Source organism: Gadus macrocephalus, chromosome 22 (assembly GCF_031168955.1).
Source record: "Gadus macrocephalus chromosome 22, ASM3116895v1".
In the NCBI taxonomy this organism is placed as follows: domain Eukaryota; kingdom Metazoa; phylum Chordata; class Actinopteri; order Gadiformes; family Gadidae; genus Gadus; species Gadus macrocephalus.
The window spans coordinates 13662008-13688035 of NC_082403.1; the positions used below are offsets into that span (position 1 = coordinate 13662008).

General features: G+C 45.2%; 2 protein-coding genes across 5 annotated transcripts in view; one reads left to right on the forward strand and one right to left on the reverse strand.

The window, feature by feature from the left end:
* Positions 1–13219, reverse strand: part of jkamp (jnk1/mapk8 associated membrane protein) — a 230892-nt gene extending 217673 nt beyond the window's left edge. Inside the window, exon 1 of the mRNA XM_060042969.1 lies at positions 13202–13219. The gene's annotated coding sequence lies outside the window, so the exon portion shown is untranslated. The remainder of the gene's footprint in view (positions 1–13201) is intronic.
* Positions 1–26028, forward strand: part of trioa (trio Rho guanine nucleotide exchange factor a) — a 77799-nt gene that overhangs the window by 9106 nt on the left and 42665 nt on the right. For all 4 annotated transcript variants that reach the window (XM_060042962.1, XM_060042963.1, XM_060042964.1 and 1 more), the window contains exons 2-8: positions 9865–9915; positions 17676–17750; positions 19545–19659; positions 21913–22105; positions 24127–24231; positions 24808–25004; positions 25335–25560. In XM_060042962.1, the coding sequence (XP_059898945.1) occupies positions 9865–9915; positions 17676–17750; positions 19545–19659; positions 21913–22105; positions 24127–24231; positions 24808–25004; positions 25335–25560 (962 nt within the window). The remainder of the gene's footprint in view (positions 1–9864; positions 9916–17675; positions 17751–19544; positions 19660–21912; positions 22106–24126; positions 24232–24807; positions 25005–25334; positions 25561–26028) is intronic.

Genomic DNA, 26028 nt, shown 5'->3' on the forward strand with positions numbered 1-26028 from the left:
TTGTTCATCTCTACGAAGAAGGCAATTGTACACTGTCCTGTCCAACTTTCCTATACCATCACACAAGAGCTTTTCTAGTTGAGTCAGGTTTTCTTCCACCCACCCTCTAAAACTCAACTCCCTATTTACAGCACTTGTTACAGACTCCCTAAATTCAGCTTTTAACTGTTCCACTTGGTTTTGTAGGCTATTGATGTTATTTGCCAATTCCTCACTCTCTGTCTGTGTTTCCTGTGTAACCGTTTCTTCCCAAACAGCCCCCCTGTTATCCTCACCATTATTATCATTACTATCACCATCATCATCATAATTTTCAACATCATTTTCATTACCAACCACATCATTTTCGTCATTATCAACATCCTCCAAACCCATTCTAACCCTACCCACAGTATTTGGAACATTACCAGGAGTGCGTGGAACATCATTAGGGCTATGACCAATGTGGTGTGTAGTGCTAAGTGTACTAGTGTCATTGTCACTAATATACAATGAGCTCAGTAAATAAGATATATCTGAAGTAGATCTTCTCGTAACAAAAGGTCCTGCAGTAAAATCGGGATCACCAAATACAGGCCTTAGATTAGGCAAAGAGGTCCTTCCCTCTCTATGAGCCATATTACTAAATGTATCTCAATATTTTTTTCACAAACAACAATCAAAGTAACTCTGGTACCCGTAATGGCCACCATATGTAACACTTCGACTAATCTTTTAGCCCAATTATTACGATAGAAACGCGAGTTTCTTAATTTGAGAACCAAGCACATTGATTGTGTTCGTTTGAGACCACTTAATAATACTACAAATAACGAGGAGATAGCTCAGGGAATTACATTAACTCATATATTTTCAAACTGTTCATATCTCCATATACATTCACCAAACAACCCTCAAATAGCCCACAGGCCATATACATTCACCAAACAACCCTCAAATAAACACACAGTTCATATACATTCACCAAACAACCCTCAAATAAACCCACAGTCCAGATACCCCAAAAGTCTTTTCCGCCGATGTGATCTGATAACCGCGTTAATAAGCGGCCTCCATTTGCGCGCCCCTTGCGCACACACGCGCGTTCTCCCTCTAGTTCAAAGCAAACAAAAAAGAATATCCAAACGAAATCCCCGATGTCCCCGAACCAAACTCCGCAAGCCACGGTCTCTTACGTCCGGGGAAATTTGGCAATCCGGGAAAAAGACAGGCAAAGAAAAACAAGATGACCCAGGTCGTAACAAAAACCTCCTTCAAAAAGTATAAATCGCTCTTACCGACGTATCCAAAGAGTCGGCAAGAGTTGTCGACTTTGTCTCAGTGGTTCTTAAAGCTTTTCCACTATTAAGCTTTCTCCGTTGGACTGGCGTTTGTTAGAGGTCCCTCTCAGACTCCCTCCATTCATTCCGCCCCCCCCATTCATTCATTTCCTTGTATTTAAAACCTCTCGAACCTCATCCCGTCAGCTGACAGGCACGTCAGCTGATTTGCGGAACACCGATCCCCGGTCAGAAAACAATAACAGTCATAAATATAAAATAAATACATATAAATATAAGGCCACAGGTACACATTAAGGTAGGAACAGTACTTTAGGATCACCACATTATACCTGTTAATTCTTTACATATTGAAACCAGGTAATATTTTTACAGCGTATCCTAAAATATTAAATATGTGGCCTAGTGTCACAAGTTTCTAAAGAGATGAGACCGAGCTCTCTCCTCTTGTAAAAAACAAGTATCTGCATCTTTTTCTCTTTGAATTGAGATCCCGATTCTCAGACCCTTCTCATTCTCATTCTCAACAACTTTTTTTCTTTTATATGGCTTTGTAAAGCCTGTTCTGTGCCCAGGCATTTTGAATGCAAAAAGTAAACGATTTGTGTTCACATGCAAGCAGCTAAAACCATCCTTTCTTGGATCATCCTCATCATCATCACCATCAACGCCACCATTGCCATCACCATCACCATCATCACATTCAAGAAGAGCTTGCTTTAATCTAGAGAACAGTTCCATTGGCATCACAGTGTTGCTTCTGTATTCCAGGCTCTGTGTCCTTTTTGAAGCACCCAAGATAGTTGGCCACTTCACAAACCTCGCCAATTGCTAAGAAAACACTGCATTGCTGAGTGTGGCACTTCCTGATATTATATTTGGTGTTCAATTTCTTTGAGTGAAACCGCATCACACTGTAGTGTACATAGTCACTGGTACCATAGATAATACAGTTTTTCCAGGCAAATTGGGGTTAAACTTCTTTGAGTTGGATTGGCCGTGAGACGGAATACTGATTTGCATGTGTGGATGAGTGTGCTGACACCCCCAGCATGAGGCTTCTGGGGGCCAGAGGGGTTTGGAAAATTAGAAATTATTATCATCCTTTCCAGATTTGACTTCCTGTTTAGGGCTGTCAAGATTCGACTTCCTGTTTTGTGTTGTACTGCACTGGTGAAGAAAGAAAAAGATTAGCTAGCCTAGTTATTAGTTCAAGAGAAAGCACTGAACCTGCTGATAAACATTGACCAAATCATTTCATCTGCTTGTTAGACTTTTATTGTAGTGACTATCTCTAGACTGAAAAAAGAAAAGAAGAAGGATTTTTTTCCCATGGATTAAAGTCCATTATTTTACTGGGCTAAATTATGCATAGGAAGTAGGGATGTCAAGAGTTAACCGTTAATCAGCTAACCGCAGAGACTATTTCTGACCGGTTACGAGATGTCGGTCTATAGGTCAATATGCATATACACAGCTTTGCTACCTAGCAGCGTTGTGCTGCTTTAACTTTCACTTTAAATGTTTAAAGTCCACCTACCCAGGCCACTAAAAATTTGCAAAAAAAACTGTTTTAGTTTAAGTAACAATGAAATTATACTAATATATATATATTATATACTGATATACTTATATACTGAGTTCATTCCCCAGCTCCTCCTAGAGTGTTGATGTGTCCCTGAGCAAGACACTTAACCCTAACTGCTCCTGACGAGCTGGCTGTCGCCTTGCATGGTTGACTTTGCCGTCGGTGTGTCAATGTATTAAACGATGTAAGTCGCTTTGGATAAAAGCGTCTGCTAAATGCCCTAATTGTAATTGTAATTGATATGCTTCGGACAGAAAATACAAATACTACAAAGAATAACAGAAATAGCTAATAAACGAACTAATGCAAATAATAAGTAAATAAGTCTGCTGAGGGGTCAGCCCTAGTAAAATCCATATGTTTTCTCCCTCGAACATCTTTTGAATACACTGAATTCACATTACATTTTTGTGCCACCTGATTACAATTACACGCATGGTCACCCCCCATATTTGTGTCTGTTGTCTCACGCTCTCTCCTCGTTTTATTTGGACTGGACTTTGGTAGGACCAGAGGAAGCATTTTAAATGTGAAACACTTATTTTCAATGGGCTCTTAATAACCGTTTCTTCTCTCAGACCAGATTCTTCCGGCGTATTGTGTAACCATGCCTTGTTAATTCACTAGAATGAATGACAGCGGACGGCAGCCAAGATGGTTTAAAGAAGGCACACAACGGCCCTTGGTTTGAAATCATGGACTCATAGCACTTTTTCATTGTATTAAATCAATTGGTGTGTGTGTATGTGTATGTGTGTTGGCTTCGTGGCTTGCATACAAATGTGATGTCAGTTATGCAACATTATTTGCATAACATTATTATTGAGAGAACAATGGTGACGCCACCAATATAATCTCTCGTGCATATGATGCCAGGGCTGCATGCAAACTTCTTTAGGTGGTAGCAAGCTAAAGATTTGAGCAGCACATATACACATTTAGTAGCACACACAGGTCGGCCGTTACATTTTTTTTTAGTGGGCAAAAATCTTAACTGGTTCTTTAAAACAAATTGTACGTTTGAGAAATAAGACGTTAGTTTGGCCTTGAATGTCTGGTTGAGGAAAGCAAATTCATAGTCATGCAAATAATAATAATAATGAAATAAATAATGTCAAAAGACTGCTAAAAAACAGTAAAAAACACTATCTATCAAACAGTGGTTGGAGTATTTGGTGACACAGAGGTCCGTTCTGCCGGGCTGCGCACGTTAATCACATCCGATCATTGATAAAAAATAATGAAAAAGAAGTGTATCCGTATATCCTCAACATTGTGTATAAATCAGGCAGGGCACAGCTATATGTTTAACTCTACCGTCAGCCCAATCTTTTATATTGTTCTGATATAAATCTACACACATGTATGATGAGTTTCTAATTAATGCAAATACTTTCCTTGGTTAGTTTTTGACTGCAGCGTGTCTTTGCCCCCAACGTAACTTTTTTGCCAGTATTAAGCAGTACGAAGGGCGCAGTGAAACTTATTTTTTGTGCACAGTGCATTTGCCAGCCATGAAATTTGAACATTTGTCAGATTCATGGTGGTTTGTTGTCTCTGAACCTGTCCTTAGGAGTTACAACCACCATGTATTCAGAGACACACACACACTTTTTCGCACACGCGGCTGTCCCACTTTTGTCCACCGCACATCTCTCGTGTCTCATCCGGTCATTCCTCCGCCGCACTCCGGCTAATTGGGTGTGAGCTCTGCGGAAAATATTGTGTGTCCGCCGCCATCGTCTTGCCTCCCACGCTGAAGCGAGGGAAGAGAACGAGTGGAGGGGGAGAGTGCAAAGGGGGAATGGTGGGGGAAAGATGGAGCAGGAAGAGAAGGCAGGAGGTAAGGCTGGAGAAGGTGTGGGGGATGGGGATTGGATGTTTGATGTGTGTCGTTGTGTTCAGACGGTGTGAGCGCATGTCGGCTGCTCTTTTATGAGTCTTTCTACACGGAGCGTAAAGTCGTTTCCTCAATGAGGTGATTTTTTTATTGGGCCCTTGGGGAGCAAAGTTTGCCGAGCACAGGTAGGAGGATTGGGTGATCCAAGTTAGTGAAAAAAAAGCCATGAGAACTCAAGGGAACTTTGGGGGAAGACTGGGCACGGAAAGTTGTGCCTGAATCCGAAATGACAAGCACTTGAACGGGCCACCGGCGTTGGCATGTCATTGATTAGGGTTGGCACGACAACATGAGAGGGAGAGGCAGAGAGCTAGGACAAGTCCTGAAAGACTGTTGTGTTCCTTTCTCTTCCTCCAGTGAGTCTTCAGGGGATTTCAGAATCTGCTAACTCACGGTGTCCCTCCCGCCTCCATCTCTATTTCCCTTGATGGATGCATGGGTTGGGGGGGATTATATTCCACCAATTCCGCTTTTTCTCAAAGTACTATCGAGTACTTAAGAGTACCATCAGACTTAAAAAAAACACGCTTCCCTCTAGGAAAGAGGGGGCGTGTCATCTCCATAGTTACGGCCCTTGCCAACTTTGATACTTTTTTACTTCCGTTGTTGTGCATGAGCCTTATAATGACTGATGTCGTTTAGGAATTGCACCACACACACCATAGCAATATACTATATTTTTTCGGGAAACCCAACCCTCGGACGAGGGCATTCAATAAATAGATGCTCAGCCTCAGACCGTAGTGGTGGATTTATGCATATTAAGTTTCTGAAAATATCAACTTTCTATTAGACACCGTAGTCAACCACTGCCCAGACAGAGCTCCCCACGTCCACATAAACGGTGACGCCGGTGCAGGGCCTTATTTTATTAACGGTGGTAAAATGGTATAGATCATATAGGACAAATAACCACGGGGGAAAACATTTTTTTTGGTGTTCACTCGCTCTTCAACGTTATGTCATGTCAAGTGGTATTGTGTGTGTTTGTATCAGAAGTTTTAAGAGTACATAAATACTGATGTCGGTGCATCGGTGCATTCCTATATGGAACGGATCCCTACAGAGAAATACAACTCATTTCTTTACCGGTCGCTTGATCCTGGTCCGTTTATTGGGTCCAACCAAGTCTTGCTCACAGAGAAGTCTTGCGAGAGTTAATTTGTTTGACTACAGAAAGCGTGTTATCTAAAAGATTTGGGTGATGGTCAGTTGAGATTGTAATGACAATAAGGAAATGTTCTGCAACAAAGTGATATCGGAGCCAGACTTGGGGACACTCATAACAAACAGACCGGATCAAGCGAAAGGATAATAAACAATTTTTAAACATTTACGCATTTAAGATCGCTCCTGGGTAATATCTGACCAATCACGGCATCTTTCCTCTCTATAGCATCTCTTAGAACTGAATCAAAGGCCAACAGATTGTATCACCTTTGTCAAATATGCAACTGGCATCAAAGCCAGGTCAATTCAATCGATCTATGCACTTAAATGTTGATCAACCAATGGGAATTAGTTAGCTGAACCATCTATCCTTTGCATAGTTTCTTTCTACATTTTGACATTCGCATGTCTATAAAGGAATTGTAAATGTATATTGATCATATATTGAAATGAATTAACAAGACGATAAAAAGATAAACTGCTAACTTTTGACATTAACTCTGTTAGTTGCCTATTAATGAGCATTTTTTACACTTTTATTATTCATTGATTCATATTTGACAAGTTAATTTATTAGGTCCTATGTCCATAGCAGCTTGTAACTTCTCACATTCCGAGAAGTGACATCTTAACCAGACAATAGGCGTGTTGAAACAAGAACGGGGTCTTTGCTCAATGACTGTTCAGCGTAGGCCACCATGTGACGACGACCACTGAATGAGTCAAGCGTTGAGAGTGTTTGCCGAGAAACCTCTCTGCTAGTGTCAGGGCAGGGTCAGGCGCCGGGTGGGGGCTGATAGTGATTCAGGTACAGTAAAGCCACTGTCAAACAGCCCTGGGTAGGAGGTAGGCTTGCTGGAGTTTCTGAACGTTGGTGTGTTGTTGTTTATCTTCATACAAACGGCTTTAGGCTGACCTACATTGGTCACTCACTGGTGGTGTTTTTCCATTGGTACTTTTTCCACCTTTTTAAGTGTGATGCCCGGTTGTAATGGGAATGCAAATCCCTGCCGGGCTGGGCTGCTGCACCGAACCAAACTGCACCACGCCGGGCCAGTATCGTGTAGTGGGAAAACACCAGGTGGCCATTGGCTGATAGTGAAGCGACATAAACCTCCCTTTTGATTTTTATTAAATACAAAACCTATTCCTCATAAGGTTTTCAAAATAGGAGTGAATAAAGATGGTCAGTCAACAATTCTAACTACTGTGTGTTGCTGAACCCTAGCCCTTCTCTCTATACACGCATAACTATGCCTTCTGAGTGCTCATTGGTGGTTGTGTATTTGAATTCTGGCGCCACGTCAATGGCGCTCACTGTTTATGTTCTGATGAGCTGTGGGCTCGCTCTCGCTCAACGCTGATACTAGGGCTCTCTCTCCCTTAACGCTGATACTAGGGCTCTCGCTCCCTTAACGCTGATACTAGGGCTCTCTCTCCTAAACGCTGATACTAGGGCTCTCTCTCCCTAAACGCTGATACTAGGGCTCTCTCTCCCTTAACACTACTGATACTAGGGCTCTCTCTCCTAAACGCTGATACTAGGGCTCTCTCTCCCTTAACACTACTGATACTAGGGCTCTCTCCCTTAACGCTGATACTAGGGCTCTCTCTCCCTTAACACTACTGATACTAGGGCTCTCTCCCTTAACGCTGATACTAGGGCTCTCTCTCCCTAAACGCTGATACTAGGGCTCTCTCTCCCTTAACACTACTGATACTAGGGCTCTCTCTCCCTAAACGCTGATACTAGGGCTCTCTCTCCCTTAACACTACTGATACTAGGGCTCTCTCTCCCCCTTAACACTACTGAATACTAGGGCTCTCTCCCTTAACGCTGATACTAGGGCTCTCTCTTCCTTAACACTACTGATACTAGGGCTCTCTCTCCCTTAACACTACTGATACTAGGGCTCTCTCTCCCTTAACACTACTGATACTAGGGCTCTCTCCCTAAACGCTGATACTAGGGCTCTCTCTCCCTTAACACTACTGATACTAGGGCTCTCTCTCCCCCTTAACACTACTGAATACTAGGGCTCTCTCCCCCTTAACAGTGATACTGGAGCTCTCTTTCCCCCTTAACGGATGAGGATGCTGTGGCTCTGGCACATTCCTAAGGCAACGCGAATATGTCAAGAATGGTGTTGTTGGTTCTTCCTCCCTTCACTGATCTTTCTTTTCTTTTTCTGCACGTTTTCAAAGGCAAGGTCTGCCTGGCAGTGGTGCCCATCCTCTAGCTACATCAAGGAAGGATATATGGTTTTTTTAAAGGCATTGAAATCCCATTAAGAACACACACATATACTCTTGTTTTGTTTTGGCCCATTAACTTTTTTTCTTCACCTCGCCCCCTTTTGTTTGGATGCTCTTTGATGACGTGTGTCCTAAGGCATGCTTCAGACACTGTGTGGTGCATCAGATCCACACAAGCACACGGAGCAAGGCCTTTATGGGTTAAATGCTTGCAGTTGCTGCAAATGCCAATTTTTCCGTTGGCCATGAAGAATCTCAGAATTATCTTCTGCGTCCGGGTGGACAGGAGCAACAGACAATTTATGTGTCATTTGTCATTTTTACGGATGTGTAGTGATTGGTTTAGGATGATTGCCTAGTTTTCCTGAAGGAGTCAAACTCACAGTCAAGTGGGCGTCGTTTGACCTCTTTATCTCTTCTACCTGACCAGCCACTAGGGTCAACAGCCCCTATCTCCCAGCAACACACCCCTCCATCAGTGAGGTGATATCACAACAGGGAAGAGGAAACAGGGGTAAGGTCAGTGAATCGGCAGAATAGTAAGCCAGTCTGCTTGCCTGACTCTGTCTGGCTGGCTGTTGTTCACATCAGCAACACATGATGTGCTGCGGATCAGAACTCTTCCATCCCTCTTCTTCTGTCTCTTCCACAAAACGCATGGACGCATGCAAGGATGCACACGCACTACTTTTTAGAATACTGCTCCTCAATCATCGCTATGTATTGGACTGCACAACGGGATAGTGGCACTCATTCTGAACTTTTGTTAGAAATCTCAATTCATGATGAGAGGCCCCATTGGTATCTAGCAGTCAAGCCATAGAGACTTAGGCTGAATTGGCAGTTCAGCATACCCCATGTTTGCGAAGATCCACGTCGGGGCTCACAGACACATCGCATGTCTTGCAGAGCTGTCATTATTTATACCCATACCTTACGTGAACGTGCACACAAGGGGGCAGTATAGCGTTTCGAACACAGTGTACATGACCTGACAAGGAAATCCGGAAACTCAACCATGAAATGTTGAAAAGCACTATGCGGAAAAAATTTGCAAAATCATTAAAATGTACTGCTTTAGTTGGTGGATTGCAACCAACTGTAAGAAGCCTGGTCCGTGCTCGACCAATCGGGGAAGAGTTGAGGCGGAACTTTGCAGAGAATGCTGACACACTGTTAAAGTGCAAACTCGAAGAGATAAAATAAATAACAAATAATGTTTGTCACTATCTAACGTGGAAAGAGGTAACACAATGGTGATTGAGCCTATGGCTTGCCGATGAAAACCGTTTCATTTGCAATATTATAAATGGTATGAACTTGCTGTCGGTGGCAACACTGTTTGTATCTGGGGAAAAATGACTTATTGCCAAATAAGACATTTGGCTTATTGCCAAAGATGCAGCCAATAACGCAGCGTCAATTCTCCAGACTTCTTAAGCTCTGAGTACTGCCCGTCATCGCAGCAAAGGTCGTAAACTGCCAAAGGGGCGTGTTCAGTGTCTGAACAACAGTATGTCCAGGGATCATAGTTGCAGGATGTAGAACTGTGATTGGGGTTCAACATAACTCCCCTTCTCTTTCGCGGCCCCTACCCCTGTAGCCATTTCAGTACCATTTAAAGTATTTTTGTGCATAACTGACATTGTTTTAATTGTTTTGTTTTGCAGATGGTTCCCTCCCTAAAGAGCCAAAAGGAGATGTATCTAGCCACATAGCAGGTAATGTGTCTTTGTAGCTATCCAACACTCCACTCCATCACATTGTACACACACACACACACACACACACACACACACACACACACACACACACACACACACACACACACACACACACACCACACACCACACATTGGTTTCAGCTTTCATTGTTCCCAGTGCGAGCGACACAGACAGGCTATAATCAGCTGTCATCTATCACACACACACACGCACACACACCCTGTTACTGGGACACACTGCTTATCCCTCCCTCACTTTCGTCTCCAGACCTCCTGTGTCCCTGCTCCCCCGCTCGACCCATCTATCTTCTACACTGTGGTCTCCTATTTTAGGGTCTCCATAGCAAAGCCGTTCTGGCGATGGCTAATTGTTAGAACACGGCTTGGAGTACTTTTTTATCAATTCCATAACATTTTCTTACCCCCACTAATTGACTTTGGTCTGGAGAAATTCTCCTCTACATTCTTTTGAATGAAAATACTTTCCAAGAAACCACCTCCGTTGGAGACATTGTGTTTCATACGACCCTAGCAGGTACTACCCTGTGTTAGCTACTCTATGCTCAGCAATCTCACACACATCCTTGCCACAGCTTGCTGACTGCTAATGTATAGCTCATGGCTAAAGGACTGTTGCTGATTGTAAACGCATCAACATGAACCCGATGGCGGTGTAAGGGGACCATTGTTGTTTGCTTTTCTCCTTCGGCTCTCCACTGATTACTTCCTCATAGATTATGTGTGTGTGTTCGTGCACATGTTTTTTTTCGGTGTGTGTTTTCTTGGGCGGGGTTGGCCAGCCCATTTGTTGATGGAGAAATGGCCCTGTGGTGGGCAAAATAGACCCAGGCCGGGGGACCCAAAGAGGGGAGGGTCTGTGCTGGTGTAGCACATAGTTCTGCAGTGTTACTTAACGTTATGATATTGCTTTTATTGACGTGTGATTTTAAAAACACTGAAACGGCAGGCATTCATTTTCAGCTCTTGACTCGGTATGCAATGGAGCTGCGCACTGGACCACTTGTGTGTCTGTGTGGGTTTTAAATGCGTATGGTGCTCGAGGAGGAGGAAGACCATTCCCCAGCAGAGCTAAGCAGGCCGACGGCTTAAGGGGACATGGGGTCTCTCTGGCATCAGAGGGTGAGGGAGAGTGATGGGGAGAGGGGGAAGGAGAGGAGTAGACTGTTAGTGAGTGAGAGGACGCATGGGGCTGTAAATAATTACTAGCAACAAGCTGGTTGATTAATTGGCAGGCAGTGAAGGAGTGCGACGATGCTGCAGGCTGTACAGGAAGACAAAATGAGGACGAGAGAGAGAGAGGGAAAGAGAGAAACGGAGAGAGATAATTGATGCCGAGTTAGCTATCGCCATCTTCATTCCAAATGCTCCTGTCTCCGACACAAGCAGGCCCCGGCAAGTCACGCACACGCACACGCACACACGTGCACAAACACTCTCATACACATCACAAACCATTTTTTGTGCATCATCTAGTCTTTATCATTCATCCATGTTTCCATACCATCATGGAGTTGGCTTGGGGGTATCCACAATTTAAATATTGTGGGCTATTCTGTGTAAATGTAAGTATCTTTCGACCCCCTCCCATTGCCCTGAAAATCATATTTTGATATTAGCTTAGTTAGTTGTAAATCAGTATTAAGTTAAAGACGGTCTTCACTCCCCCCATCCAGCCGAGCTATGCTAGTTCTGGTTCCTGACGTTATATCGATGATCATGAGCTGTTTCGGGGTGAGGCCCTAATTCTGCTTTCATTCCGAGCTCCACATCTCACCAATCCAAACCATGTCCCTGTGGGGATCAATAAATAGTACACAAACCAAGTAGACTGACCAAGTAGACCACCAAAACAAAATCGATGTTGCATGCCTCAAGAAATTGCTTTGCCCAAGTGATTTTGGTCGGGGTGAGTTTCTAAAAATCCCTCAAAGATATTCCTAGAGACACTGAACGGACCATGAGTTCCAACCATTTACATCACAAATCGCTGCATACCAGACACGCAGGGAATGTGATCATCCCATACGACGCAGAACCAAGCCGAGCATCAAATTGCACTCGCGTTGCACTGTGTCACATAAGCACATACATGCACATACACACTATTGCAGCTGGTTTATGAGCAGAGTGTCCAAGTGTCCAAGTCAGCTGCTGGATTTAAACTATTATGAGATCTCTGCATGTTGCTGACCTCTAGGTGTGTGTGTGCGTGTGGGGGTGTGTAGCCAGGCCTGTTGTCCATACCAACAGTTAACATCAGTGATGACGCCTCACAACTGTTGCCTTCCCTCCCTTTTACTATCTCTCTAATTCCCTTACGATTCTCCTTCGATCTCCTAAGACCTATAGTCTAAGGATATTCTCCCTTAGCACCCTGGCAGCAGAACTTCAGCACGTAACCAGGTGCCTGCAGCACCACAAGGCCCACTGTCCTAGCTGCAGAGCCGTGTCGCTCAAATCAAAGGCGCGACTGCCACGACAAAGTCCACATGGATGTCCTGGATCACTGATTTGTGAATAGACGAGCGGGGCTGCATAAGCAACATCAGTTGCAATTTTCGGCTAACCTAGCTGAAATTGTGATCGCTCTACTTTTCAAAGTTTGTTACCCATCGATATCATACCAAAAAAGATGTGTTCGCCAGTAGTTGTTTGAAAGAATACTGTAGTGTAAAAACATTGTGTTGCATAGATTGCGCTGACATAATGAAATCAACTTGTCTAATACCATTTCCCATCTACCATATAAGTAGATGAACATGATGACACTTACCCCACACTTGACAGTATATCTTGAAAAAAGTTGCAGAGAAAAATGGATGGAATGGGAGTGTGAGTGCTTAATGTATGAAGCCTGTCTTATTCCCACTGGTCCTCCTGACTCGGCTAAGGTATTTGATAACACACACTCACCCACACACATTCACACGCATGCAAGCAAGCACGCACGCACACACCCAGTCTCAACTGTTTAGAACCACCAAAGCTATGTGTGTTTCGGCTGTGTCCTACCGCCCCTCACCACCGCAATATTTGTGAAATGCGGCGTTAGCAATGAGCTGCATATCAGCAGCCAATTGTAATAAGGTACTACCACCAACTGCCCTCTTAACGCCAGTTGCTCTTAAACTGCTTCATGCTGTCAGCACATGCTGGAATCACGATGAATCCTCCCATTTAGGACTCCACCCTATACCCTGAAACACCCCTGTCCCACCCCCTCTCCCATCTTCTGCTGAAACTCCACGAGGCGGTAGCGGCACACGGCCCTCCGGCTCCACTGACCCATACCCGCGCTTCACTTTGTTTCATGCACAGGGAGAACCCCAGTGCACGGGCAAACTGGTCAGAAGGTGTCATTGAGGCAGCGGAGGGAGGTGTGGGGAGGGGCGCGTATAGCAGAAACTCTAGGATGGACTGGTGTTTTAGTTGGGAGTAAAGACCCCCCCCCCCCCCCCCCCCCCCAGCCGTGCTGGTTTGTGAAATAAGATGGTGAAATGGACCATAGTCGGTAGAGTCGAGTTTCAAGATTTTCTTTGGTTGACTACAGCCCAACTATACCATAATTAATATCAAGCGTATTAGAAATCAAACAGTGGCCTGTGTCCTTTCTGTCTGATTCCGCACGGTATTCATTGTCAACTTGCTTTGATAAAGAGAATGTAGAAGAGTTGTATATGCATAATAAGTATGAATGTAAAATACATTGTATGATGGGACAGCTACTGTTGCATTTTATTTAGGTCATCTTTAATGGATTTGAAATGCTGACATCGTATAACCTTTGAGACTACGGGGCTAGAATATGCTCTACTTTGAAAAGAAACTAATTGGTTTGTGCTACTGCCATTACACAGAGGGGTTATTAAACAAACACTTAGGAAATGTCTTGAAAGCAAAACACAACACTGCAAATTGCACACAGAAGACAAAGCATTGTATAACTTCTACATCTGGCAATAGGCCAAGGTTTTTCCTTTGAGAAGCCAAGCAGTGCTGAGGTTTCACTCATCTATCACCCCCATCCTCCAAATGCATTGCTGCACTATTATACACACACTATTGTTCTTGAAAACTAGATTGAAACATAAAAACAACAGCTACAAAATGTCTTTCGTCAAAGTTTCAAGGTCTTGCCTTCTCTTAAACTGGTATAATGTTGTATTGAGTATCGGGATTCAACTTCGAAACCATCAGAGTTGAGAGGGAGGGCATCCGCGGACTACTGGTTAAGGAGATGGACCGGTAACCGGAGGCGAGGGTGGCCGGTTCGAAGCCCGACCGGTAGGCAGGAAGAAAATGTGGACAGGGGGAGCAGTCCTGAAACCCCCACCTGGTCCCCGGGCGCTGCGGTACTGCGGCTGCCCACTGCTCCGGGTGATCTAGTGTGCCCCTGCTGCCCCATATTTCCACCGGCTCCCGGATGGGTTAAAAGCAGAGAAAATTATTTCCCCCCAAAAGGGACAATAAAGGATAACTTAACTTATATGGCTAAAATGCTTTTCTTTTTTTTTCTGAATTAAAAAAATACTGCTCTCAGAAATCGGATAAAGATTTGACTGGGGGAAAAAATGATGCTCTGAATTTTAGAGTTTATTATCCTAGAATTCAGAGAGAGGCACCTCTCTGACACCTTGTCCACCTCATATTGATGCCTTATCCTCTTGTCAGTGAACGGTTAATTGTTAACATCCCGTATCTGGGTGGATGTGTGTGTCTAAGTAATAAAGGTGTCAGTCCTGTTGATACAGTGACGGTTAAACTTACAGTACAGTATTCACAAATATCTACAAGGCACTCACTGTGAAACCCCCCCCCCCCCCTCCCCCCATCCTTCTTAACGTACGAGCATTGGCCGTTACCTAAAGTCTGGAATTCAATTCGACCACTAATTAGGCAGCCAATTTGGCAGTCGTAACTCTGTACTACTGCCGAATTCACGGGCAGCGGTAGAGCCCATGATTCGGCCCGCTCTCACGGATCACAGCAACATGCCAGCAGCAACAATGATTGGTCAAAACAAATGTGAGGCGAAAGAAAGTGAAACGCCCAGGTCACCCAGATTAGATGTGGTCAGCTGTCCGACTTTAGATATGAACCTAAAGTCTGATATGTGAGACTAAGGTTCCATTGACCTTCGATTATCATGCAGCTGGATGGTAGCCAGCAAAGCAGGCAGCAAGGCAGTGGCCATCTTCAGGACTGCAGCCGGGTTTGACACAGCACTGGTTTTACTGGTCCGCTGCTGCAAGTGGAGAAGGAGAGGGGCATGGAAGGAGTTGGCGTTGTTCTGTTTTTGTCTGGATCGTCATGTTGTTATGAGTTAAGCTAGTTTAGGGTTCCGAGATTTTCACACCATAGACAAAGTGTGAGGCTGATGGTCAGAGGTTGAAAACACAGTGTGTGTGTGTGAGAGACACCCACTCTCAGATTTGGGAATTTGCATGATGGAAATATTATTTAAAGGGATTAACTCAGTACAACTGACTTTTACATTTGACTCATTATGTAACCGCTACTGGTGTGTGTGAAAGCTACACACAGTGTTCTGGAACAAGTCGGCGTCAGCCCCAACAGGAAATGCGGAGAACCATGACATCATCTGCTCATTTGCTGCCTGTGTATTTCATCTCTAATGGACGCATTGTCCAGCTTTGGCCTGAGAACACTCATTGATTTTGTGTGTGTGCGCTTGAAATGTGTTACTTTCAATGTTCGTGAGCGATTAGGATGGCAGAGAATGGTCTCTGAAAGAGATGTTGTGAACAGCGTGAGTGAGAGAGTGTGATGCAGATGTACATCACTAGAAGATGTTACATTTGTTTGTATCAAAACGGAAAGCTCTAGCTCACAGTATTGAACTCCCCCGTGGTTAGAAAGATCAGTAGCAACACTTAATATGTCCGTTTTTTGTAGCCTGAGCCGCATTGAGATGCACAAACAAAATGGACCTGAGAAATTGCGTCTGGGAAATGTTGGTAGACTGTAGAGAGTGATGTTTGTATTTATGTTGTTTATTTTATGTGTGTTTTATACTAGCTCATGATGATAATTATTGAGGTTTCCCTATGCTCCTTGTAGTTTTGATGAATTATGTGACACAAAGGTTTGAGAGATTATGAGTTTGAGAGATTATTCTACTGTAATATGGTCATTCAAATTGCCAAATTAAGTATTTCAAATAATATAGATGATTGTCCCGTAGTCCATGATGATTCTTTGATAACCTCATTGCTCAGACTATGGCTTATCTACAAATTGTCAAGGTAAGCCTCCAAATGTAGCTCTAGAAAAATAAAAAGGATATTTTTGGTTTTGAATTTCATTGTTCATAAAGAGAAGATTGATATCGCAAAAATATCATTACTTTGGAGAAGCTTGAATGGTGTAGACACACTCGCGCGTGTACAAATGTGCACACGCAAATCACACGAAAAATGCACTCGCACGTAAAACAAAGTACTAGAGGAACCATTAGGCAAAGTGTGTGTGTGTGTGTGTGTGTGTGTGTGTGTGTGTGTGTGTGTGTGTGTGTGTGTGTGTGTGTGTGTGTGTGTGTGTGTGTGTGTGTGTGTGTGTGTGTGTGTGTGTGCAATGATCATCCCACAATCAAATGCAACGCATTCAAATGTCATTCCATATACCCACCACAACGTCTGTCCTCGTAGCAATGTCTACAAGGTAACATTTGTCCTTTTATCAAATAGTCAAAGGGCATTTGCCAGTCCTACCCATCTCTTATTTCCACCAAGGCCACAGAGGAGTGAATTCCATCCATGTGTCAATGGGGAGCTCACTCTAATGGTGGGGTTATTTTGGCTCAGCCTTAATGGTCTCCTTTTCTTTACCCCATTTAACCTTGTGGGGTTACAGAAAAGGCATCTTTGTGTTCGACTGCCCATGAATGAAGTTTGTTTTTGACCAGAGTAATACAGTTCGTTTTTGACCGTTCTTCTTTCTCTCTCTCTCTGTCTGTCACTCTCTGTCTGTCTCTCTCTCTGTCACTCTCTCTGTCTGTCTCTCTGTCTCTTTGCCTCTGTCTCTCTCTCTCTGTCTGTCACTCTCTCTGTCTGTCTCTCTGTCTCTTTGCCTCTGTCTCTCTCTCTCTGTCTGTCTCCATCTGTCACTCTCTCTGTCTGTCTCTCTGTCTCTGTCTCTCTCTGTCTCTGTCTCTCTCTGTCTCTGTCTGTCTCTCTCTGTCACTCTCTCTGTCTGTCTCTCTGTCTCTGTCTCTCTCTCCTTGCCTCGCCTTGGGCGGGAGGAGCAGTCTAGTCAAGCTGTCATTCAAAATCAAGGGGAATGTTTCTCTCTCTCTCTGTCTGTCTCTCTCTCTGTCACTCTCTCTGTCTGTCTCTGTCTCTTTGCCTCTGTCTCTCTCTCTCTGTCTGTCTCCATCTGTCACTCTCTCTGTCTCTGTCTCTCTCTGTCTCTGTCTGTCTCTCTCTGTCTGTCTCTCTGTCTCTGTCTCTCTCTCCTTGCCTCGCCTTGGGCGGGAGGAGCAGTCTAGTCAAGCTGTCATTCAAAATCAAGGGGAATGTTTGTGTGCGTGAGAACAGAATTTCATGCACTAGCAGATTTTTGGAAATGAGCTGTGTTCTTGCTGCCAGCAAATGAGACCGAATCTACGACCAAGTCCTATTATTCTTATCGAGGGAACATGCAATGAAAGATTGGGGTTTGAATACTGCTGTCTTATTGTTTGTCTGATCATGTGGTTTATCCCTTCTCTCCTTCCAGCTTTCAAGCGCAATGAGGAGATGCGAGCTATAGAGGTGCTGCCCATCCTCAAAGAGAAGGTTGCCTTTCTGTCAGGTGAGTGCCGTCTGCTTATAGATTGATTACCATTTTAAATGTTTCTCTTTTTCTTGGCCGTGTATGTGTGTGTGTGTGTGTGGGTGTGTGTGTGTGTGTGTGTGTGTGTGTGTGTGTGTGTGTGTGTGTGTGTGTGTGTGTGTCTGTAAAAAAAAAAAAAGAAGTGTGTGAATGCACGACCCAGTCTAACTCGGCCAAGGACGAGGGGCGAAACACAATGAATAGTCCTGTCTGACAGGACATCGTTGCCATGGAGATGACTTGCAGCTAGAGCCTGCATAGCTATGGCAGTACCTGCTACGGCAATATGCTTAAACATGTTTTTCTTCTGGAATGGGGGTGGGGAGTGGGGGGGGCGGTGACTGAAAAAATATGGAGTAAATTGATTGCTTAGATTATCAGGGATACAGGCCAAAACATGGAGGTCCTGAGCACGCTCTTTTGAGGGGCTGCCTTCATTAGTTTGGTTCACAACTTGCATGGCACTAGGATGTCCCACTGCCGCGGTCCCAGTCAGCGGCCTAGTTAAACCTAGGGCAAACTGTCATCAACCCTTGGTGCGGCTGACAAGGATGTACATATGGCAGGACAAAGTGCTCACACATAATGTTTTCATTGTTCAATGGTAGTTCAGGCTGACATACGGCCGGGGCCAGCCAGAATGCACGGTCCACTCTGCTGTCTAGCTGGTTTTAAGTACAGATGCACCAATAGATTGGACAGTGACCAGAATCTGCCTGTTTTCAGCTGATGGCCATACCAGTGGTCCATCAGTCTCCAATATGATTTATATCTGTGTACATCACACGTTAGAAATCAAATCGTTATTATTGATTATTCAAACTAGGGATGGGCATTCGACTAAATTGTCTTTTATGCACACGAACTGGATCACTGTCAAGGAAAGTGTTTTTCTTGCCTGATTCACGTCTTTCTTAGCACTCCGCAAGTAGTCCGGGTGCACTCACACTAGGCCATCTGGCCGTGGCCGTTGGCCGTCGGCCGTCGCAACTGTGGCCTGGCCACGGTAGGCTCTTGTACATCCGTCATCACGTCGTAAGTAACACGTCATCACCAAGCGTCCGCTGCATGGACCATAATAAAGTCTGCCTCCAGTCAGAGTTCTAACAACAATGGACAACAACACAGAGAACACAGTTCGCACTTTGCTGAGTCTGTTGCTTTTTTGGATATATGTTTACCGTTTAATGGGAAAGAAGGCTCGTCGCCTTTATTATGTCCGTGGTCGTCGCATGGACTATACGTCATCCAGCTCAGGTTGCGTAGCCGTGCGTGTGCGCGTGTCGGCTCATTAGCATCTGTACCGTAGCGGCCCGTGCCGTAGCAGCACACCTCTCCCAAGTGGCCAAATTGGCCCGGCCTGGCCAGACTGGCCACACTCACACTGGCAGATTTGAGCACGGTTAGGTGTGAAAACGGCCACGGCCAGATGGCCTAGTGTGAGTGCACCCTTAGGGTGCACCTTATCAACCCCTTATCAACCCCAGCGTGTCCGATTGCTAAGCAACGTCAATGTCTTTGGCTGACTATTTCTCTGCTGAACAACACTATGAATGGTAATTGATTAATCATGTCCATCCCTAATTCATACACTTTGGGCCCTTTGGTGCCGTATTTTATTTTTACAAAAAAGGCCTATCCAGTAACAAGGTGCACTTGTTCACTTGAATATTGTTTAAATCCTTCAAGAACGAAAATGGGCCTAGAATATTGGCATGGCTGCATGGTTGGTATGAGAACATTTATTTAACCTGTCTTGTTTTCCCCTTCCAGGTGGCAGAGACAGGCGAGGAGGTCCTGTCTTAACATTTCCATCACGCAGCAACCACGACAGAATACGACAGGAAGACCTGCGCAAACTCATAGCCTACCTGGCCGGAATCCCTAGGTAGGCTGTGTGTGGGTGTCAGTGTGTGTGTGTGTGTGTGTGTTTGTGTGGTATTTGAAGGATGAGCGGATGTGAGCCGAACGGCCAAAGCTGAGATTTGTAAGCAGATGTGAGAGAGAGAGAGAGAGAGAGGGAGAAAGAGAGGCAGATGGTGTTGGAAGAAAAAAAATACCACAACGCTCCATCACCATCTATCTCTATACAGAAATCTCTGTATATCTCTCTATTCATCTTCAAGTAAACAGTGCGTCAGCATTAGCCGGGCACAATAACAGTGGATTAAACGGAATTAGAGGAGTTGGCCATATAGTTGCACGGGAGCGAGGGCTAATGAGAGCACACAAGACACAAGCGCTATTCCACAGAGAGAAAGGGGACTGGGGGAGAGAGAGAGAGAGAGAGCGAGAGAGCGAGACGGACAGAAAGAAGGATTACAACTGCCGGAGCCCGGAGAGAGTGCGCATGCGCACGTTTAATTGTGGGTGTGGGTGTAGGGAGAGAGAGAGTGAGCGCAAGAGGGAGGGAGTCAGGAGTAGGAAAGCAAAATAAAGTGTCGCAGTAGCGAAGGCATTGCAGTGGATGTTGTGACGGACCAGTAGCTGAGAGTAGCAGGGAGAACCTTACCTCTCAGGTACTCGCTCTCCTTCTCTCCTTTCTTCAACCATGCCGCATGCCGCCTCGCTCTTTCTCCATCCTTTTCCATCGCTCGCTCCATCTGTTGACACCCATCATGTCCGTCATGGAGGGATAATATCTCCTTCTCTCATCCCGTCATCTCTCTCCACCCCTCGCACTCGTCTTGTATTTATAGATTTCTTCCCGATGATACCTTGTTTACCATGTTTTGATTGCTCTGGTCTCTCCGTCTCCATCTCCGCCACTAAAAACCCCTCTTTCCCCTCTCGGATTTATGCGGGTCATGTTTGTTTGTTTGTTGTCCTCTTATTTTCTGCTCTGCCTGTGTTTGCATCCGAGTATTTATCGTTGTGGCTCTCGGTTGTAAACAAATGTAGCCTTCGGTTCGTTCCATCTCCAGCCATTCGGTTAAGGGTTAGGATTACTCCGTATGTCCATTCTATTTTGGGAATGAGCACCAAACAACAAACACAAGCTTCTCATCTAGTGTGTGTGTGTGTGTGTGTGTGTGTGTGTGTGCGCACGCATGTGTGTGTGTGTGTTGGGATAGGTGCTTTGATTGTTATTGAAAATGTCACGTTTCAGTCCATTTAGTTAGTATTCTGCATTGGAAGGTAAATGCATGATGGATTTTTGAACCCATGATAGTGAATCTGATGAATTGCTCTTCACTCTATGATGGATTGCAGAGAGTGTGGGTGCACACGTATCTCCAGTGTGTGGGTGGTGCGTGGTCGGTGCTTGCCGCGTTCCACGCAGTATAGAAAAATGCGTCACATCATTTGTTTTGATCCCCCCCCCCCCCCCCCCCCTTCCTGTTTTGAATCTTTGTGTTTAGTATTCCTCTGATCTGTTCTCTAGATCTTGCTCGCTCTCTGTTTCCATCTTTCTCTTATTTCCTCCACCCCCCCATCTATCCGTCTATCTCCATCACCACATTCCGATCAGCATCAATTAATTAAGTCCAAGTTAGGAGCATGGAGCAAAAGCGAGCTCACAAAAAGAGCTAGTTCAGCCGGCAAGATTATAATGAACCCCCCAATGACAGCTGGTGAAGCTGAACCCCCCCACACACCAGGGGAGGGCAACGCTTCTAGGTCAGGCCTCCTTCCCCTAGCCCCCTTCAGGAGGGAGACATAGGGTACCCACTGCAAACGAGGATCATATACACATTTTTTAAACAATCCTCTTTCACCCTATGAAACAAGATGCTTTTTATTAGATATGAGTGAAAGCTGCTGTCTTTAACGTCTATTTAAGATATGTATTAATGTCTATTTAAGATATGTATTAATGTCTATTTAAGATATGTATTAATTGCTCACGCAAGCTCTTCATCCCATCCTTTTATTACTACAGGTCCACTTTTAATTTATCCTTTTTTATCTCATTTATTCTAATCCATGGCAGAGGAAGTCTTTAGGTGGATTTATGTCTGTGAAGCTTTGTAGTTCCCAAGTGTCTGTATGTCTGTGAATCCAAAGCTCAATTGAAAGCTAAAGATGTCTAATCGTATCTAATGACTTGCCTCTCTCCTCGTCTCCCTCCCTCTATTTGTGTGGGTCTGAATTACAATATGCCTTTGCTAGAGCCCTCTTTTGCCCCCTGTGCCCCCAGCGAGGATGTGGCCCGACATGGCTTCACGGTCATCGTGGACATGCGCGGCTCCAAGTGGGATAGCATCAAGCCTGTTCTGAAGATCCTGCAGGAGTCGTTCCCCTCCTGCATCCACGTGGCCCTCATCATCAAACCGGACAACTTCTGGCAGAAGCACCGCACCAACTTCGGAAGCTCCAAGTTCGAGTTCGAGGTGAGTGTTGCTCTCTCTTTCTGCGTGGTGTTTGAGCTGTCAACGTTTTTTGCACCATGTCAGTTTTTTGTGTTCCCAGTTAAAGGTTAATGCTGCTTATAAGCGTAACATGGCCATGGGTTTAATCTTCACGGATCGCATATTCTCGGCTGCAGTGAATGAAGCTGCTGTAAATGTTCTGAGAGATTATCATGCCCTGCCAGATCTATATGGGCATTTAGAAGATTATTATTTTCTATATGCAAAGATATCCTAAGAGCTCCTTGTAATTGTCCATATACTTCAAATGTCATCATCTTAATGTAGTCATGATCGCTTAAGAAATGTCAATAGAGGACTCTCCCTCTTGCTCTCAAACGCTCTATTTCCCTCTCTCTGTGTCCTACTCCCACACACATAATCCCCCGCACACAACTCATTAGCCCCCCACCCACAGAGCTATTGTATTGAATGGTTGATTGGATGTTACTTGCCAAAGGGCAGGATGTAATTAACCGGCACTTGCATCAGTCCATCATGGAAAAAACCCAAGCATCACCAAGTTGTGTGTGTTTGTGTCTAGGTGTGTTTATTCTAACACCAATCTGAGCATTTTGCAGTTCAGGAATGTTCCTGAAAGGCGAGATACAGTATAAAAAGAAAAAAAGCCCACTAGAAACTACAGACAGCCTTGACCAAATGTTATGTCAGAGAGAGAAAGAGGTCAATTAGGTATGTTGCAAGGGATCAGATAAATGGAAATATCTTCCATCAGGCTATCCTGCGTCTGTTTCTCATACAGCAGGGCAAACATATCCGCTGTCCCATTGTTTCCCACTGGAGCCCAGGGGAACAAATCAATTGGCTAGAACAACACTGGGCCGTCGTACCGGCTCGGTCCTTCATCGTAACGCCGCAAAGGTCCTTCAGCCAAGGACATCCATCACACTCGGCACTGTTTACACTCATCCATCCCTTATGTCCCTTTACCCTGCTCTCGCTCTCGCTCTCTCTCTCGCTCTCTCTCTCGCTCTCTCTCTCGCTCTCTCTCTCTCGCTGTTTCTCGCCATCATTTCTCATGTTATTCAATATATATCAGGGCTGGGCCATTATTTTGGTGGAATTCATTAATTTGCATTTTTTACCTTTCCTTCAGTTTGCTAAATGGTTGAACCGCAAAACTGAGATTTATGGGAGTTCTGGGAAGGAGGGCGCATGTTACGACCCACTGAGACTTTGTGATACATTTATAGTAGTCTTGTTATGTATGAGCTTTATAATGAGCGATGTTTATGAAAAGCGCCACGCACCCTGGAATTGCACCGTGAAGCTTTACCCTCACTCAGACGCAGACATCACAATATATATCGCTGCTCAGACGGAGCTCCACACATCCACACGCCGTACTGTTATGCTATAGTTATCGTTATCTCTTGCGGGAGCCTCATCAAAATCAACGGCTGGCAGAATGAAATCCACACATCCACACACACCATGGGGTTGTACTTTCATGCCCGGGATGCCTAACCCTCTCTCGCACGCCACATACAGCTGCTGCCCAGACTACGGAAACCAAACAGTTAAAGAATAGGCCATTTTCTTTTGCGTTAACTATGCGTAGACAACGGGTAGTTGAGGTGTTAAAAATGAACTGTTAATCGGTCTTATCTGGTATCTTTCCATACCAGGCTGTGAGCCCACACGTCCACACACACCTCGCCTCCGTTGTCGCTTGGTGGTGACGTCGGAGAGTACAGTGGACCATCAATTTAGTTTTTGGGTTTGTTTAGAGACAACAAAAAGAGATTTTAGATTTTTGATTGATTATTTACATATACGTTATGATACATGAGACACGCAAGCACACACACACACACACCGGTAACATCAAGGCTGTCCATGAACCCCAAGTTTACCCCATCAGAAGGTTATCGCTCAAACCAATGTTCAGAGTCTAAGGGGACAGGCCCAAGATGGGCTCAGTTGAGCAAAACAGCATGGCCTCTCCAACATGATTAACCGCCCCTCTCCCTCTGTGTCAGACCACCATGGTGTCGTTAGAGGGCCTGTCCAAGGTGGTGGACCCCTCCCAGCTGACGGCAGACTTCGACGGCAGCCTGGACTACAACCATGAGGAGTGGATAGAGGTAAGAGCATCTCTCCACGGAGACAGACCATGAATAAATTAGGTCACAGTGCCAAAATGTGTCTCACTAAAGCGTCTACTCCCTGCACTGCACATCGATTGAACAAGTTTGATTGCCCTGTATTTATGTAAAAAATCCGTTCAAGATATTTCATATTACTGGGATTTTTCTTTCACAGCTTTTTGACTTGACTTAATTCCACGCTTTAGTTAAATTGCTACTGTCACTTGGTTCAGACAAGGATTTTGTAAATGCGAGGGTGTTGGACAAATCTCTGGGTACCACCCCGATCTCTTTTTTGAAATGTTATTGCGTGTTCAAGTAAATGACATACTTCATCCTTCTGCAAGGAATACACATTGCACCGGCAGTATACTGGGCTGGTGTTGAGCCCTTCCTGGTTCATGTGAGGGTATCGCTGACAGTCTGTCTTCTGGCATGGTCCATGCACCATCCCTTTGTCAGCGTATGGGGTCACATGGACGCATACGGCCGCACTCCGGGGCTGGGGGGAGGGGGGCGATACCTTTCCAGCAGGGACCCAAACAGGATCTGTGTCTGTGTTCTGCGCCCCAGGTGCGCGTGGCCTTCGAGGAGTTCTCGGGTCATGCGGGCCAGATGCTGTCGCGCCTAGAGGAGATGCAGGAAACGGTGGCCCGCAAGGACTTCCCCCAGGACCTGGAGGGGGCCCGCCGGATGATAGAGGAGCACGCCGCCCTCAAGAAGAAGGTGATCAAGGCCCCCATCGAGGAGCTGGACACGGAGGGACAGAGGTACGAGAGCCCCGCAACGCGCCTTTATCAATGTCCTTCAACGCTGCCATGACCTCATTCACACACGCATAACGGCTGTCTGAACCCTCCATCTCCCTGATTAGTACTTTCAGTACCATTAAGTCTTCTACAAGAGATTTTCAACGACATCAAAAAACATCTGTGTTATTGTATGACTACAGAGCTTTGTCAGGCAATGTTCTCAGGAATGCCAATAGTGACACTGCAGCCATTGGGTATCGAACCCAGAACCAGTGGGACATCCACTATCCTGCTCCTTAATAAACATAACGTTACATGTCACATCCCCCCCCCCCCCCCCCCCCCCAGGCTGCTACAGCGCATCCACAGCACCGAGGCCTTCTCCAACCGTAACGGCGGCGGCGGTGGCGGCGGGGGGACCGGTAACGTGGACATGGGCCTGGTGCCGCGGGTCAACCAGCTGCTGGACAAGCTGCACACCACGCGGCAGCAGCTGCACCAGGCCTGGCACGTCCGCAAGCTGCAGCTGGACCAGTGCTTCCAGCTGCGCCTCTTCGAGCAGGACGCCGAGAAGGTGGGACAGGGGGGGATGGTGTGGGGAGGTTGGGGTGGGACGGGGGGGGGTGGGGTAGGGGGGTGGGACGGGGGGGGATGGGGTAGGGGGGTGGGACGGGGGGGGATGGGACGGGGGGGGTGTTATTGGATAGGCGGCTGTGGGTAGGGGCTGTGGGTGGCAGTATGTGCTTCAAGTATATTTGTTGTGATATTTGTGTGTATATAACTGAAGAGGTGAGAAACGTTTATGAAGTTTCATGAAAACAGTCTTGTTTATATGCAGCAACGACAACATAATTTTTTTGTGGTTGCTGCATATATCGAATTTTAAGATTGTCCAATTGCTTGCTTTATAAAACCTAATCAAGAATTGTCTTTAGAGTTGCAATTTGCAGAAAGTTTCATTTATATGCAAATCTTCTAAAGAAAATACTGAAACAAAAAATATATAATGGTATGCGCATACGTATACTATATTTGTTTATTT